The sequence below is a fragment of the Hemicordylus capensis genome, chromosome 6 (assembly GCF_027244095.1).
Source record: "Hemicordylus capensis ecotype Gifberg chromosome 6, rHemCap1.1.pri, whole genome shotgun sequence".
In the NCBI taxonomy this organism is placed as follows: domain Eukaryota; kingdom Metazoa; phylum Chordata; class Lepidosauria; order Squamata; family Cordylidae; genus Hemicordylus; species Hemicordylus capensis.
Genome location: NC_069662.1, coordinates 17,404,832 through 17,420,272, shown reverse-complemented (window position 1 = coordinate 17,420,272; position 15,441 = coordinate 17,404,832). Strand labels below are relative to the sequence as shown.

Below are 15,441 nucleotides of genomic sequence, written 5' to 3'. Positions count from 1 at the left end.
CTGTGTGAGGCAACTCTTTATACAGCACACTGAAAAAAAGCCAGCCGCTGCACCAAGAAATCCTTAAAATTGCCCTCTACAAATGTGGATTTTTTTACATCGTCAGAGACCTACATGCTTTATTTGGACCCCAGGATTTGAGTTTTTGCAGCAAAAACCAAAAGGGCTTTTGATTGTTGTGGGAAAGATAGTGACAGGATGACATGTGAAAGCAAATTAAGGGATCTGGGCTGGAGAGCACAAGGAATGAAGGAGGAACACATACACAGGGAGGGTCTTCTTCATATGACCATGACTACAGGAGTGCAGTGCTAAGTGGATGGAGGGGACCCACGTAGTCATTCTCACACACTGCCCTCACACACTTCTCTCTCAGCCTAACCTACTTCACAGGGTTGTCGTGAGGAGAAACTTAAGTATGTAGTACACCGCTCGGGGCTCCTTGGAGGAAGAGCAGGATATAAATGTAAAAATAAATAAATATGCAGGGAAGTACCTGTAGCCATGCAGGCCACAGAATCCCCACTACATATTTACTGGAGCCTTTTTTTCATGAGATCTAGAAACTTGCCTTTTAAAGATAAAACTACAAGTAGCTTGAGGTTTCCAGGAATCTGGATTCCGTACCAGTTACCAGATTGTGGCAGGTTACTTTATGAACGGTAAGGGAGGTTAAGTGCTCAGGAGGAATAGGGTAGGTGGGCACTATAAAATTATTTTACACAGAAGTCCAAAAGATATTTTATTTAACAAAATAGAACGTTTGGTTCTCAGCCATAAAATCTCCAACACACACATTTACAACAATGGTTAAATGTGCTCCATATTACAAAAGCATATCCAAACCTTTCCATTTCATTAGGGTCTAATCCAGAACTAGATTCATTCTCCTTGAAGTTACAACAAAGGGAAAAAAGAAAAAAGATCAAAGGGAAAACAGGAAGAAAGTCATCCCAGAACACAGGTGGAATGAAAATGAATACACACCTTCTCCTCCTCCTCTCCCTCACACACACTCACACTCAGGAATGTTCACTCTTGGGAAGAGTAATTATGGGAATCTTTATATACCCCGCCCCCCCCCAACCAGCAGTTTCCCTATGTGAGGGTGGCTTCTTTTGTTCTACTGAAGTTTTAATCAGGCAATAGGTGTAGGAGCTTTGTGGTTTGGACATCTGAAGGAACGGATCATCTGTGCCTTTGTCCAGGAGGCGACAGATCTTTATCCTCAGAGGCATTTGTAACCTTTGCCCTCTTCAACAACAGAAGTTGGCAGTAAAAAGTGTTATAGCTTTTTAAAAGACTTTTTCTCTTATAAGCGGAGGGAAAGAAGAGGTGGGCTGGAAACAACCAGAAGTCCCTTCCTGGTCACTGGATTTGTAAGTTGTTAGCCCAGCTTATGCTTCCCTTTATAATAAGGATAACGGACCCATAAATTCTTTCCCTCCTTCCCTCCCTCCCAAAGTCAACTGCTTTCCCCATCTGAACTGATGACTCCTCGAAGGCGGGACCAGTCGGTGGAAGGACGGCGGATGGGCGACTCTTCTGGGGAAGTGGGCGGCTCCTGGGGCTTGCTGTAGAGACTCCAGACATTGTTACGTCTTGGACGACGGCCTGTGGGGAGTTGAAGGAAGGGAGGTGGCAGAAAGAGGAGGGCTGTGTAAACAAGGTGCTGCAAGAAGATGGATTTACCTCCAGGACATCTGCAGGCCTCTCTGGGCTAGGCCTGCTTGTTTGGTCCCCACCCACAAGCTCACATGCCTTCAAAGCAAACCTCTCTTAGCTCCCTTAGCTACTTGAGGTCACACCTACTCTATTGCTCCCAGTTTACTAACATTCCGTGCCCTCCCATAGGAAGCGGTCTTATATCAAGTCAAACCATTGATCCATCTAGCTTGGCATGGTTTACACTGATTGGCAGCATCTTCTCCCAGGTTCCAGGCAGGGGTCTTCCCAGCCCTACCTGGAGATGCTGCCAGGGAGTGAACCTGGGACCTTCTGAATGCAAAGCAAGTGTGCGACAGCCCTGTCGTTCCTCCCTTGCCCATTTTTTTGTCCATTTCTGTGTGTATGTATAAAATGGGAAACTGAGGACTGAGATGGCATAGAGTTGAAGGGGGTCTTGCAGGCCCTATACTCAAGATGCTGGGACTACAACTCCCATCACCTCCAGCCACATGGCTGGAGATGATGGGAGTTGTAGTCCAAAATAATCTAGGGACTCAAGGTTGGGAACCTCTGCTCTAGTCCAGGTTCCTGCTCAATGCAGGAAATCCAGAGCTGCAGGGGAGAACATCTGTAGTATTTACTTAATCTTCAGTGGCCCAGTTTGGGCAATACTTTGTCTGCCAATCCTAAAACACAGAATGATGTGTATGTGTTAAGAATTCACACACCTCTCTCCTCCTGGCACACACCTTTCTCCTCTCCTGATGCACTGAACTTTCCCCCAGTCACTTGTGGGGAAAGACATGCACGCTCACAGGACCACATAAAGTACAGGACGACCTCGATATCCATGTACCTATGGCCGGGCAACAGACAACTGACCTCAGCATACGTAGTGGGGGGGCGGGGGGGGGAGAAAAAACTCAGGTCAATCTCATGTATCTGCGGGTCAGGGGTGACCGGAAATGATCATGGAGGTCATTTTTGACCACCATTTTGTGTTTTGGAGCCTCAAAATTGCTCTGTTTAAAAAGAAAGAAATGGCAATTTCTGGTCAATTTGGGGGCATTCTGGGGCACAGCACAACTCAGGGAGCAGTTAGGTACTGTAGGCAGCTTCCCGATGCATCCCTCCCTCCCCACCAAAAATCGATGTTTTGGCAATATTTCCACCTGACCAGAAACCTAACCCCCAATTCCCCATTGCCGCAATGCTTCGATATTCATGGTTTCCATATCTGCATTTGTACCATGGAATGGAACCTCTGCAAATATCGAGATCCTCCTGTATTGTCCAAACTGGGTCAACATGAATGGCTTATTATATCCTTTAGGCCTTGGAAGATAAGACAGACCTGCCTTCATATCAGGATGCAAATAAAGAACACATTCTTGAAAGTTGTCAGAACATTAGTGTGTTGTGCTCTTGTGTTTATGTTCTTAATTTCCCAGGTTTTCATACTAGATAATGGGAAAGACCATCCCCAATAATCACAAAACAGACAATTGCTTCTGAATGTTTAGAGGTTTCCCTGCTATACGGAGCCATACAGCACTAGCCCCACCCTTCTCTTTGGCCCCTCCCACCACACCTCGTCTACCTTCTGTGGTGATGATGTTGCTGAGATCAAGTGAAGCCACTTCAGCTGCTTCTTCCCGCTTGTGCTTCAGAGCTTTGCACTTGGCTAGAGTTGGTGTCCCTGAGAAAAGGGGAGAGAAAATATAAGCCAGGAGTGAGTTGCATGAACAAGTCAGAAGTGGCACCAGGGAAGGGGGGCAGGCGGAATTACACACACACACACACCCCAGAAGGCACAAAATGCAATGGCGGGGGAGTGGGGGAGTTTTTTGCACATGTTAGATTTCTGAAATATGGATTATCTTGGCACAGAAGTTTGGATTCTGGGGAGAGGAGTACTAAATAGCTCTAGGAAGGGCTGCCTTTGGAGGAGAGCTGGTCTTGTGGTAGCAAGCATGACTTACTCCCTTAGCTAAGCAGGGTCTGCACTGGTTGCATATGAAAGGGAGACTAGAAGTGTGAGCACTGCAAGATATTCCCCTCAGGTGATGGAACCGCTCTGGGAAGAGCAGAAGGTTCCAAGTTCCCTCCCTGGTTTCTCCAAGATAGGGCTGAGAGAGATTCCTGCCTGAAACCTTGGAGAAGCCGCTGCCAGTCTGTGAAGACAATACTGAGCTAGACAGACCAATGGTCTGACTCAGTATATGGCAGCTTCCTATGTTCCTTTGTACATACTCCAGAAACTGCAATTCGTACAAAATGCAGCAGCTAGGTTGGTTTGTGGAATAACCCAGAGACTATATTACTCCTATTGTAAAAGCATTACCCTGGCTGCCCATATGTATGTTTCTGGGCAAAATATAAAGGGCTAGTGATTACCTATAAAGCCCTAATCAGCTTGGGCCCAGGGTATTTAAGAGAGCACCTTCTCCTTCAGGACCCCCACCTTTTCTGGAAAGGTCTGCCTGCAGCTGTTTCTAGCCCATTGGGTGGCGACTCAGGGCTGGGCCTTTTCTATAGCCACCATGAAGCTCCAGGACTCCCTGTTGTTGCAAGAGCTTCCCCATCTCTAGGTTTTAAAAAAGCACTCAAGACATATTTATTTCACCAAGCTTTTGAATAAGCTGTAAATTATTTTTTATTGTTGTTTTGTTGTTTTAAATTGGTTTTTTAAAAAATAAATGTTTTAATTTTGTTCTAATGCTGTCTTTATTGTTTGTTTTGTAAACCATCACAAGACGTTGGTAAGTGGCAGTATAGAAATGTAATAAATAAATAAGACAAGATACATGCAATGCTGCCAACTGTTAGCCTTCTCGACTTCAACCCCTCTTCCATGTCTCTCTGCCACGCTACCCCCCCATTTTAATTTCTTCACAATTTCTCAGGAATAAAGTTACCCTTCAGGCCAAGGTTTTCCAGCTCCTTTTTGAGTGCCTCCACTTTGGCTTTACGGGAACGGCAACCTGCAAGCAGCTTCTTGTAATTCCTGCGCACCCCACACTCCCAGATGTAGCGCTTTAGCCGCCGGATTGCGGGGTGCTCCTCACTCTTGCCAGAATGTTCTCTGTCCTGCAGCAGTTGGGGTGGAGAGAGGAGGATTCATTTTATTTATATATTTATAGCCTGCTTTTCTCCTAACAAGGAACTCAAGGCAGCATATGTGGGGATTCCCCAGTGGTTGCTCAACCAGCCATGGATCAGACCCAGACCTGGTTAACTTCAGCAAGTTCCGCACTTCATGTTCTTTCAGACCATAGTCTGACACCTCCTGATCCTGGATTAGGGAATTTACCTCCACAATATGCAGCACAGAGGTGCTAACGTGCCCTGCTCTTTATTGTCACACATCTTCACTCGCTGTGACAAACTGTCAACATCTCCAACTTATCTACTATATATTTTGAAGTGTTTGTGCAAAATAAAGTTATGCTTCACAATTATTCACAGATACAAAATTTTGCAAAAACATCATGCCCAAGAGAAGCAGATCTTTCTCAGATTCTAAATTTTACAAGTTTAAAACTGTTTTTAGTTTCCTTTTACAAGCACATTAATAAAAAACTAGCATAACCCACGCAGAGCTAGTACTTGATTGCTCCCCTCACCCCCCCAGCCCCCTCACTTCAGACCTCTCTCCACCCACACCTGAGCAGTGCTCCTGCTCCTCCATTCCGTCGCTCCATCCCCCTCACCCTTCTTGATTGCTGCTGACGCCTTACCGGCACCAACTGGCCAAGCTGCAGCCCCCTAACCCAAGAGACCTCCTCACCCTGTCCTTAGCTCCACTTCTGCTCCTCCCTGCGAGAGAGGCAGCAGTGGTTGACCGGACCCTTCCTCTCTGCCGTGGCTGCTCATTCCCCTCAGGACACTGAGAGGCCTGGGTCTGTCCCCTACTTGCCTGCCTCCCACAATGGCCTTGGTAGCCCCCGAGCAGCAGCAGTGGCTGACTGGGCCCTTCCTTGCTGCCGCCGCCATGGCCGCTCATTCCCTTCAGGTAACTGCAGGCTTGGCACTGGCCCTCACACTTCCTTCCTTTTCTCTTCCCCTCCCCTCCCCTCTCTCTCTCAGTTAACAGATCTTGTTCATCTTGTTTCCTCACTGCTGCACAGTGTCAGCCTCCTTCTCCTGAAGGGGCTCTTTCCTCCCTCACAACCCCTCTCTTCGCAGACCCCTGCCCACTCACTCTATCTATCCATCTTTCTCTCTTCTACAGTCAAGCACATCTTCCGACCAGTTAACAGTTGCATTCCAACTGACCTTAACTATCACAGGCTCCTCCCCCCTATCTGCATATGGCATCCCCACTGCCCAATCACCATGGTGCTTCTGCTCTGTTACCTCCGACTGGTAAAGCACTGTGTGGGTGGGGCTTGCCACATGTGTCCTTAGCCTTTTATATACAGTCATCCCTCACCAACTGCTAGGGTTCCCTTCTGGCAAAACCTCACCGTTGGCAAATGTGCGGTTGGTGAGGCATTAAAGTCTATGGGAAACAGGGGGTTGGGGGAACCATGACTGCAAAAAGGCCTAAAAAATAAGTAAAGGGCGCAGTTGGCAAACCAGCCAAAGCTGATAGAAAGCACTCCTCACCACCACCTTCACCTGAGGTATCAGAGAGGGTTAGGTACAGAAGAACTCCCAAACTGCAAACCTCTTCCTTCTGAGGGAGTGTAACCCCATCCAGAACAGGCAGATCTATCCCATTTCCTGAACTGCGGCTTCCTACAGTGAGCACTCCCGTCTTGTTCGGATCATTCTCAGTTTGTTATCCCTCATCCAGCCCATTACCGCCTCAAGGCAGGCATATAGGGAAGTTATGCCATTGCCTGATGAAGCTGACATGGAGAAGTAGGTTTCTACTTCTGCACCATATCCTTGTGGTTTCATGCAGATGTTAAAAAGCACTGGAGACAAAAATGGAGCCCTGAGGGACACCATACAAAAGTTCTCGCTTTGTAAAGCAGCAGTCTCCAAGTAACATCTTCTGAAATCTGCCCAAGAGGTCTGTGCGGAACCACTGCAAAGCAGTGCCCCCTATAACCCGTCCCCGCAGGCGATCCAGAAGGATGCCATGGTTGATGGTATCAAAAGCTGCCGAGAGATCAAAAAGTACCGAGTCACACTCCCTCCATCAATTCCCCTTTGGAGATCATCCATCAGGCCGACCAAAGCAGTCTCTACTCCATAACCTGCCCGGATGCCAGTCTGAAATGGGTCTAGATAATCTGTTTTATCCAAGACTGCGTGGAGTTGTTGACGGAGAACCAGCATGGCTTCTGCAAGGGAAGGTCTTCCCTCACTAACCTTTTGGAGTTCTTTGAGAGTGTCAAAAAGCATGTGGATAAAGGTGGTCCGGTTGACATAGTATACTTGGACTTCCAAAAAGCTTTGGATAAAGTTCCCTACCAAAGGCTCTTGATTAAACATAGCAGTCATGGAATAAGGGGACAGGTTCATGTGTGGATCGGTAACTAGTTGAAGGAAAAAGAGAGCAGGAGTAAATGGACAGTTTTCACAATGGAGATAGATAGGTAGGAAGTGGAGTCTCTCAGGGATCGGTACTGGGACCAGTGCTCTTTAACTTGTTTATAAATGATCTAGAAGTTGGGGTGAGCAGCGAAGTGGCCAAGTTTGCAGATGACACTAAACTATTTAGGGTAGTGAAAACCACAACGGATTGTGAGAAACTCCAAAAAGATCTCCGCAAACTGGGGGACTGGGTGACAAAGTGGCAAATTTGGTTCAATGTAAGCAAGTGTAAAGTGATTCACATTGGGGCAAAACACACCAACTTCACATATACGCTGATAGGGTATGAGCTGTCAGTGACTGACCAGGAGAGAGAGCTTGGAGTCGTGGTGGACAGCTCATTGAAAGTGTGATCTCCGTGCGTGGCAGCTGTGAAAAAGGCTAATTCCATGCTAGGAATCATTAGGAAGAGGATTGAAAATAAAAATGCCCTTGTACAAATCTATGGTGCAGCCACATATAGAGTACTGTGTACAGTTTTGGTTAATGTATCTTAAGGAGGATATTGTATAACTAAAAAAGGTGCAGAAGAGGGCAACCAAGATGATCAGGGGCCTGGAGCACCTTCCTTATGAGGCTAGGCTACAGTATCTGGGGCTATTTACCTTGGAAAAGAGGCACCTAAGGGGAGATATGTTCGAAGTGTATAAAATTATGCATGGAGTGGAGAGGGTAGACAGAGATAAATTTTTCTCCCTCTCTCACAACACTAGAACTAGGGGTCACTCCATGAAACTGAAGGTTGGGAAATTTAGGACCGACAAGCGGAAGTACTTTTTCACACAGCACATCATCTATAGAATTCCTTGCCATGGGATGTGACTTGGATGGCTTTAAAAGGGGTTTAGACAGATTCACGGAGGACAGGTCTATCAATGGCTAAATAGCAAACTATAGCCAGTGGCTATGTTGAAATTATGCCACGATATTGCTGTTCAGAAATTACTGCCTTAAATGTGAAGGCTTGAGTAAGCTTGCCAAGAATCTTTATGCATGGTGAGGAGGACCAAACAACAAACAGATTAAGCTATCAGCAAGCTCACACCGCCTTACCTTTCCTTGATGCTGCCCCTTGAAAGAACTGGGGTTATCTTCTGAGCTGGAGCTCTTTTCTTCTTCCGATTCATTCCTAGATTCTTCTTTGCTATTACTTCTTTTTGGCTTTTGCGTTCCTTTCTTCTGATGGCCTTCATTTTTTTTCTTTCCCAATTCACTCCCAGAGTCCCCAGAATCATTCTCCAATTCAATTTCACTGACACTCTTTCTCTGGGATTTCTCTGTTCCTTTCTTCTTCAGCTTCCCTTCCTCCTGGCTAGATTCACTCCCAGACACATCTCCGCTCCTCTTTTTTAGCATTCTTCTCTTTTTCCAGCTCCCAGCTTCAGCTTCCTTTGATTCGCTCTCAGATTCACCACTGCTCACAGTCACTGGCTGGGACTTGCTTCCCCCTTTCCTCCCATTCTCTGCTTCACTCTGAGATCCATCACTACCACCAATTCCCTTCTTTTTTTGTCTTGAGCCCTTATGCTGATCCTCCTCACTGTTCGATTCACTGCTGCTCACACTTTTCTTGGGCGTGCATTTTCTTTGCTTCTTTTCTGGATTATTGCTTTTCTCATTCTCTTTTCGCTCTTTCCCCGGACCCCTTCTTTCCCCCACATTCCTCATTTGTGCCTTCTTCATTCTGCCTTTTTTAATTTGCCTCTTAGGTTCTTCGCTTTCTTCTGAATCACTCTCTGACATACGGTTCCATTTCTCTCCACTCACCCGCCTTGTTTTCGTCCTGGGCATTTCTTTCTTTATCTGGCGTTTGCCTTCAGTCTCATCCGAATCGCTCTCTGATTCCTTGGCACATACATTTTTCCTTCCAAGTTTATTACTTGCCATGGTTTTCGGGATCCTGTCCTCCTCCTCCGAATCGCTTCCCGATTCATCCTCACTTTCACTCTCATCTTGAGCCTTCCGAGTTCTTTGCCCTGCACTGACCTCAGCCTTTCGTCTGGTGCCACCCACCTTCTCCTCTCCCTCTTCCTCGTTTTCACTCCAATCAACAACTTTCTTTTCAAGCATTTTCCCCACTGGAAGAGGCTCACTTTCTTCTTCAGACTCACTCTTCATCCTTCTGTTCTTTCCTTTGCCCTTCCCATCTGTCCATTTCTGTTCTTTGTCAAATCCCATTTTTCTCTGGAACTTCCTGCCTTTCAGCTCCTGATTTGATTCATTCTCATACCTTGTTCTTTGGACCTTTGTTGCATTCTTACATCTGCTGATCTCTTCCTCAAGATCACTTGAAGAAGAGATCCCCGATCTGTTTCTCTGTTTCCTACCCCACAGCTTCTTTGTTGATGTTTGGCCTGATGTCTCTCTGTTTGCCTTCTGGGATGGTGTCATCCTTTCATTCTTTGCATTTTGCTCATTACTCTCAGATCCATCAGGATGACCTTCTTTTCCAGAGTCCCCTTGATCAGAGGACTCTGCGAATTCCCCAGCAGGCTTATGTATCTTCTTAGAATCAATTCCAGAATCCTCTTCATCTAAGCTGACCTCTGCAAAATAAAATAAAAAATTTAAAACATGGCAGATACTGGGATGGGGCAGCTCCTCCTCTTCTACAGTAGCTCTGCAACAGAGCTACTGTATATTATGTTTTATTGTTAGTTTTGGTATTGTGTGAACTGCTTTGTATCTGTGTTTTTTTTTAAAGTAGAGAAATACTTTACATTAAAACATCTTTATTTATGCAAAGTGTTCCCCCCATTTCGATTTTTTAAAAATATCCTAACACAGTAAAATCAACATTAACAACTTAGGAAAAAAAAATCTGTAAGTGCAAAAAAAAAAATGCAATCAGTGTGAGAGAGCCAGTGTGGTGTAGTGGTTAGAGTGCTGGACTAGGACCGGGGAGACCCGAGTTCAAATCCCCATTCAGCCATGATACTAGCTGGGTGACTCTGGGCCAGTCACTTCTCTCTCAGCCTAACCTACTTCACAGGGTTGTTGTGAGAAGAAACTCAAGTATGTAGTACACCGCTCTGGGCTCCTTGGAGAAAGAGCAGGATAGAAATGTAATAATAATAATAATAATAATAATAATAATAATAATAATAATAATAATATGCACTTAAAATGGTCAATAACGCGAAACTATTCAACACCAATGAAACAAAGCAGGCCTACAAGAAAGAACAAGTCAAGAACCGAGCAGAAAAATGGAAAAATAAGCCCTTGCATGGTCAATATTTGCACAACATAAGTGGAAAATCAGACATCACCAAGACCTGGCAATGGCTTAAGAATGGTTACTTGAAGAAAGAAACAGAGGATTTAATACTGACTGCGCAAGAACAGGCACTAAGAACAAATGCAATAAGAGCCAAAGTTGAAAAATCCACAACAGCAAGTGCCGCCTTTGTAAAGAAGCAGATGAAACAATGGACCACCTAATCAGCTGTTGTAAAAAGATCGCACAGACTGACTACAAACAAAGGCATGACAAGGTAGCAGGGATGATACACTGGAACATTCTACAAAAAATACAAGCTACCTGTAGCCAAAAATTGGTGGGACCATCAATTTCCCACCAATTTCCCAAAAAGTGGTGGGAAAAAGTGGTAGAAAATGAAGATGTAAAAATATTATGGGACTTCCGACTACAAACAGACAAACATCTGCCACACAATACACCAGATATAACTGTAGTCGAGAAGAAAGAAAAACAAGTTAAAATAATAGACATAGCAATACCAGGGGATAGCAGAATAGAAGAAAAAGAAATAGAAAAAAATCACCAAATACAAAGATCTACAAATTGAAATTGAAAGGCTGTGGCAGAAAAAGACCAAAATAATCCCAGTGGTAATTGGTGCCCTGGGTGCAGTTCCAAAAGACCTTGAAGAGCACCTCAACACCATAGGGGCCACAAAAATCACCATCAGCCAATTACAAAAAGCAGCTTTACTGGGAACAGCCTATATTCTGCGACGATATCTATAACAATTGACAATAAAATTCAGCCATCCCAGGTCCTTGGGAAGGACTCGATGTCTGGATAAAACAAACCAGTCAATAACACCTGTCTGACTGTGTAAACAAGATAAAAATCATAAAATATTATCAATAAAAGAAGAGAGATGCTTGCTCATGAAAAGCTTGGGTCCATAAGATGGGCTGACAAGATGAAAAAAAGTATTCAAAGTAGTCCCATCCAGTTTCAATGGGACTACTTTGAGTAACTTATATCAGTCTTCGTTTTTAAGGTGATGGCTAGAATTCAGTAATGTGGGATGGTCTCTCTAGGGAGGGGATTTCACAATCAGCAGTCACCATCCCAACTTCTAGTGGAAATTTTTCCTCCTGGTGTCCATCTCCACTGCTGGACTCAAGCCAGGTTAGGCATCTACTTGTGGAAGATGGAAGCTGGCAGTGCTGGCAGAAGTGCGTGGTGGTGGCGGCGGCGGCTCTGCAGAATGCAGGTGGAAGATTGGAGTGTTTGAATGGTTCCCCTGCATCAAATACTGCCCACTTGTAGAAAACCGGCATCTCAAGGAGAAGGCAAGCCAGTACTTTTCTCCCTCATATACTAGCTTTCCAAGACCAGGGAGGCGTTCATGTTGAAGAGTATTTAAACATTACTACTGTTATTATTTATATGCTACCTTTCTGGCAACCCACTCAAAGCAATATACAAAACTAACCACACATTGTTAAGTGTACCAGTCCCTGCAAGGGCTGTATGGCTGCATTTTTTTTGGCGAAAGTATAGATAAGCGTTTATCCAAATGTTTACTTAAGACTAGGTCTTCAGTGGATTTTTAAAAGTGTATTGAATTTTCCGACTTTTAACTGATTCTCAATGAACGCATGGTTTAGGCATCCATCTAACAAGGTTTCTTAAGGGGACCCTGAAGGAAGGGATTTTTCTCAGGCCCCAATTAACTGAGCAAAGATACACCTATTAAAGTGTTTTTTTTAATATTTAGCAGGGGGAGAGCAACTGGTCCTATCCAACCCCAACACAGCATCCCTCCAATGGCTGTTGCTGGTATCTGCCTTATGTTTCTTTTTCAGATTGTGAGCGCTTTGGGGACAGGGGACCACTGTTCCCTCTAACAGGGATTCCCAGATGTTGTTCACTACAACTCGCAACATTCCTAGCTGCAATGACCTTGGTTGGGGATTATGAGAGTTGTAGTCAACATCTGGGAATCCCTGATAGAGGGATTTATTTTTCTATGTATACCGTTTTGAGAACTTTGGTTGAAGAGCAGTATATAAATATTCGTAGTAGTAGATTAAGAGGGAGATAACTTTCAAAAGTTTCCTGATTATTGTCCAAAGAAAGAATATCATTTATCTCCACTTTTAAGTTGGCAATACATCAGATTATAAACCTCAAAACAAATTGATCCACAATCCTTCACATGGGTCATCTACCATTTCCTTATCCAATATCTCAGGGGAGCTGGAATGATATAGTGGTTAGAGAATGTTGGACTAGGACCAGGGAGATCAGAGTTCAAATCCCCATTCATCCATGAAGCTCACTGAGTGACTCTGGGCCAGTCACGTATCTCTCAGCCTAACCTACCTCACAGGGTTGTCGTGAAGAAAAACAAAATCATATACACTGCTCTAGGCTTATTGGAGGAAGAGTGGGATATAAATATAAATAAAAAATACACACACACCCTTTCAAAAAGGTCTTCTTCAAAATAGATAAGGAAGAGAAGGGTGATATTTTAAAAGACTTTTAAAATTTAAAAGTCATATTTTAACTGTTTCCCCCCACCAAATGTTGGAATTTAATCATGTCAGGGATAAACTGGCTTTCTTTTAAAAACAGTGCTGTGTTCTTCTAGTCTCAGCAAGCATAACCTGAGTTATTTATTCTTGGTTATGGTGGGAAAGGAAATCTTTTCCCCTATTTGCAAATAATGTTGAAAACCCAACTTATGAAAGCTCTCTCTCTCTCTCGGCCCAGCTACAAAACACCTTAGAGATTATTTGCACACCAGATAGCCTGTGCTAATTTACAGCCCCATTCCTTACCTGACTCTATTCCTGCTCGTTGCTTTTTCTGCTCCTGTCTGCTTTTGGCCTCATCATTAGAGATATCAGAAGAACGTTGTCTCTTTTGGCCTCCAGATTTGATAGAAGAATGCAATTTGGAAAACAATTCTACATTGCTGGAGGAATCATCAACCTGTGAAACAAACAAACAACCAACAAAAGGTGTTCAACTGTAACAATTTCAATCCCCAGAGGCCCTTCCCCTCCTCCTAGAGGCCTCCTGAGGGAAAGCAGCACCCCACTGAGTACTGCTCACACCTGCATTTTAACCAACTCCTCCTCCACCAGCTGTTTGAATTTTTCCTTCTCCTCTTTAGTTAGACTCTCTTGTTGAATATGGGCGAGATATTTCTTCCGGACAATGGCATGGGTGAGGACGCTGCAAGAGAGAGTGAGGGTGAAGCAGGTGACTCTTAATAGATTACACCAGGGTTTCTTAACCTTGGGCCCCCAGATGTCGCTGGACTACAACTCCCATCATCCCCAGACATGGCCTTTGTGGCTGAGAATGATGGGAGTTGTAGTCCAAAAACATCTTGGGGCCCAAGGTTAAGAAACCCTGCATTATGCCATCAAACTGCATGTGCCAAAATGCGCCTGGAAGCCAAGACAGGTTCTGTAGGAGAATCACCAGTGTGGGTTAAAACAAGCCCAGGATTCTTCTACACCCCTCTGTAAAATCGCTCAGGCCCCCTCTTCTAGAGGCTGTCCTTAATTTCTAAAAAGCAAGGTGCAGGAATTAAAGCTTGCCTTGGAAGTCACACCCTCTGATCTAAAGCTCGTAATAATAATAATAATTCTGTGACGATATCTAAAACAATTGACAATAAAATTCTGGCATCCCAGGTCCTTGGGAAGGACTCGATGTCTGGATAAAACAAACCAGTCAATAACACCTATCTGACTGTGTAAACAAGAGATAATAGTAACAACCCAGCATAATCACTGAATTGTGTCTTTCAGTGGAGAGGCAGAAGCACTCTGCACATACCCAGGGGTGTTTCAACGTTATTTACCACCCACATCCCAGGGCCAAGCCTGACATTGCAAATAGGTGGTGAGGGGAGACACACACCACCATGACCCCCCATCCCGTTCAAATTAAGCCCTGCAGACTAGGACCCTGGCTCACAGCACTCCTCAGCCCCACCAAGCCCACGGGGAGGAGCCAGGCGTCCGGACTCCTGCCCCGCACCTAAGATCAGGGCTCCCCTGAAAGACACTCCTGACGAAGGCTTGCATATCTTCCTCCCTTCCTCCAGAAGCCACTGCCATCTTTTCCCGCCAACTGACTCCTCTGAGCCAACGTAGCCCAGCTCTCTGCTCTAGGCCTCCTAGGAAATGTAGTCCAGAGCAGCCGTTGCTTAGCACAGTGCATGATGGGAACTGTAGTTCCGCTCTAAGACGGCGGGCGTGTTATCGAACAGCCTCCTGGGACATGTAGTCCTTCAAGGCTCGGAAGAGAGGCGTTCCACGGCCGAACTGCCTCATGGGAAATGTAGTCCCTATTTTGGCGGATCTGCCGAGGAACTAATTGCTTTGCCAAAAGGAGAAGAGCAGGGATTGATCTGGGGAATTGGACGGCCTTTCACCTGCTTTAAAACTGAAACCGATCTGCAGGTAAAGGTAAACTGGAGTGAACAGCATGATCTGCATTTCGTTTTTTTACATATAGAGCACGTAGCCTGAGAAAGTGTACTGTGTAACTTCACATACAACTGCACTTTGAACGCTGAGTCAGGTCCAAATTAAAGTTATTGTTTCACTACATTATTTTTTTTTAATTATGCAATTAACAAGACAGAATCACGGATTTATTTATTTTTTAAGAGTTATTTTGCTAGATCAGGCCTTCAGAATATGAGGGCTCATCTAGGCACATATTGTCTATTTGCGTGTATTCTGACTTGCCAGGAGGTACTTGGCTGCCAGGTACTTATCAGCTTCCTTGGCTCCCCGCGCAAATGCCCAGGAAATCAGGAGAAACAGATTTATTGATTGCCCTCCATGACTGATGGGCTAAATTCAGCTTAGTGGGTCAAATATTGTGCTAAGCAAGGCAACTGCTACGAACCGATAACGTTGATGGTAATTTTATTTATACAGGAGGACACGTGGTACGTTACATAATTCAATAGACGAGTCCTGCCCCGA

At 44.8% G+C, this 15,441-nt stretch overlaps 1 protein-coding gene across 1 annotated transcript; it reads right to left on the bottom strand.

Annotated features, from left to right (window-relative positions):
- Positions 1-729: 729 nt before the first annotated feature.
- Positions 730-14,642, bottom strand: HIRIP3 (HIRA interacting protein 3). Its single transcript, XM_053265345.1, has 7 exons — positions 14,483-14,642; positions 13,546-13,666; positions 13,267-13,420; positions 8,272-9,764; positions 4,587-4,758; positions 3,269-3,367; positions 730-1,614 (listed from the first exon to the last, which is right to left on the bottom strand). The coding sequence occupies exons 1-7, from the start codon at positions 14,560-14,562 to the stop codon at positions 1,466-1,468; spliced, it is 2,268 nt and encodes a 755-aa protein (XP_053121320.1). The 5' UTR covers positions 14,563-14,642; the 3' UTR covers positions 730-1,465.
- Between the last annotated feature and the right edge of the window lie 799 nt (positions 14,643-15,441).

Bases quoted from the DNA above. Each gene is read 5' to 3' on its own strand.
- HIRIP3 (XM_053265345.1), bottom strand. From the start codon at position 14,562: ATGGCAGTGGCTTCTGGAGGAAGGGAGGAAGATATGCAAGCCTTCGTC. The intron at 13,421-13,545 runs GTGTGAGCAGTA...TTTGTTTCACAG, and splicing joins AGGAGTTGGTTAAAATGCAG to GTTGATGATTCCTCCAGCAA. The intron at 4,759-8,271 runs GTAAGGCGGTGT...CAACTGCTGCAG, and splicing joins AGGGGCAGCATCAAGGAAAG to GACAGAGAACATTCTGGCAA.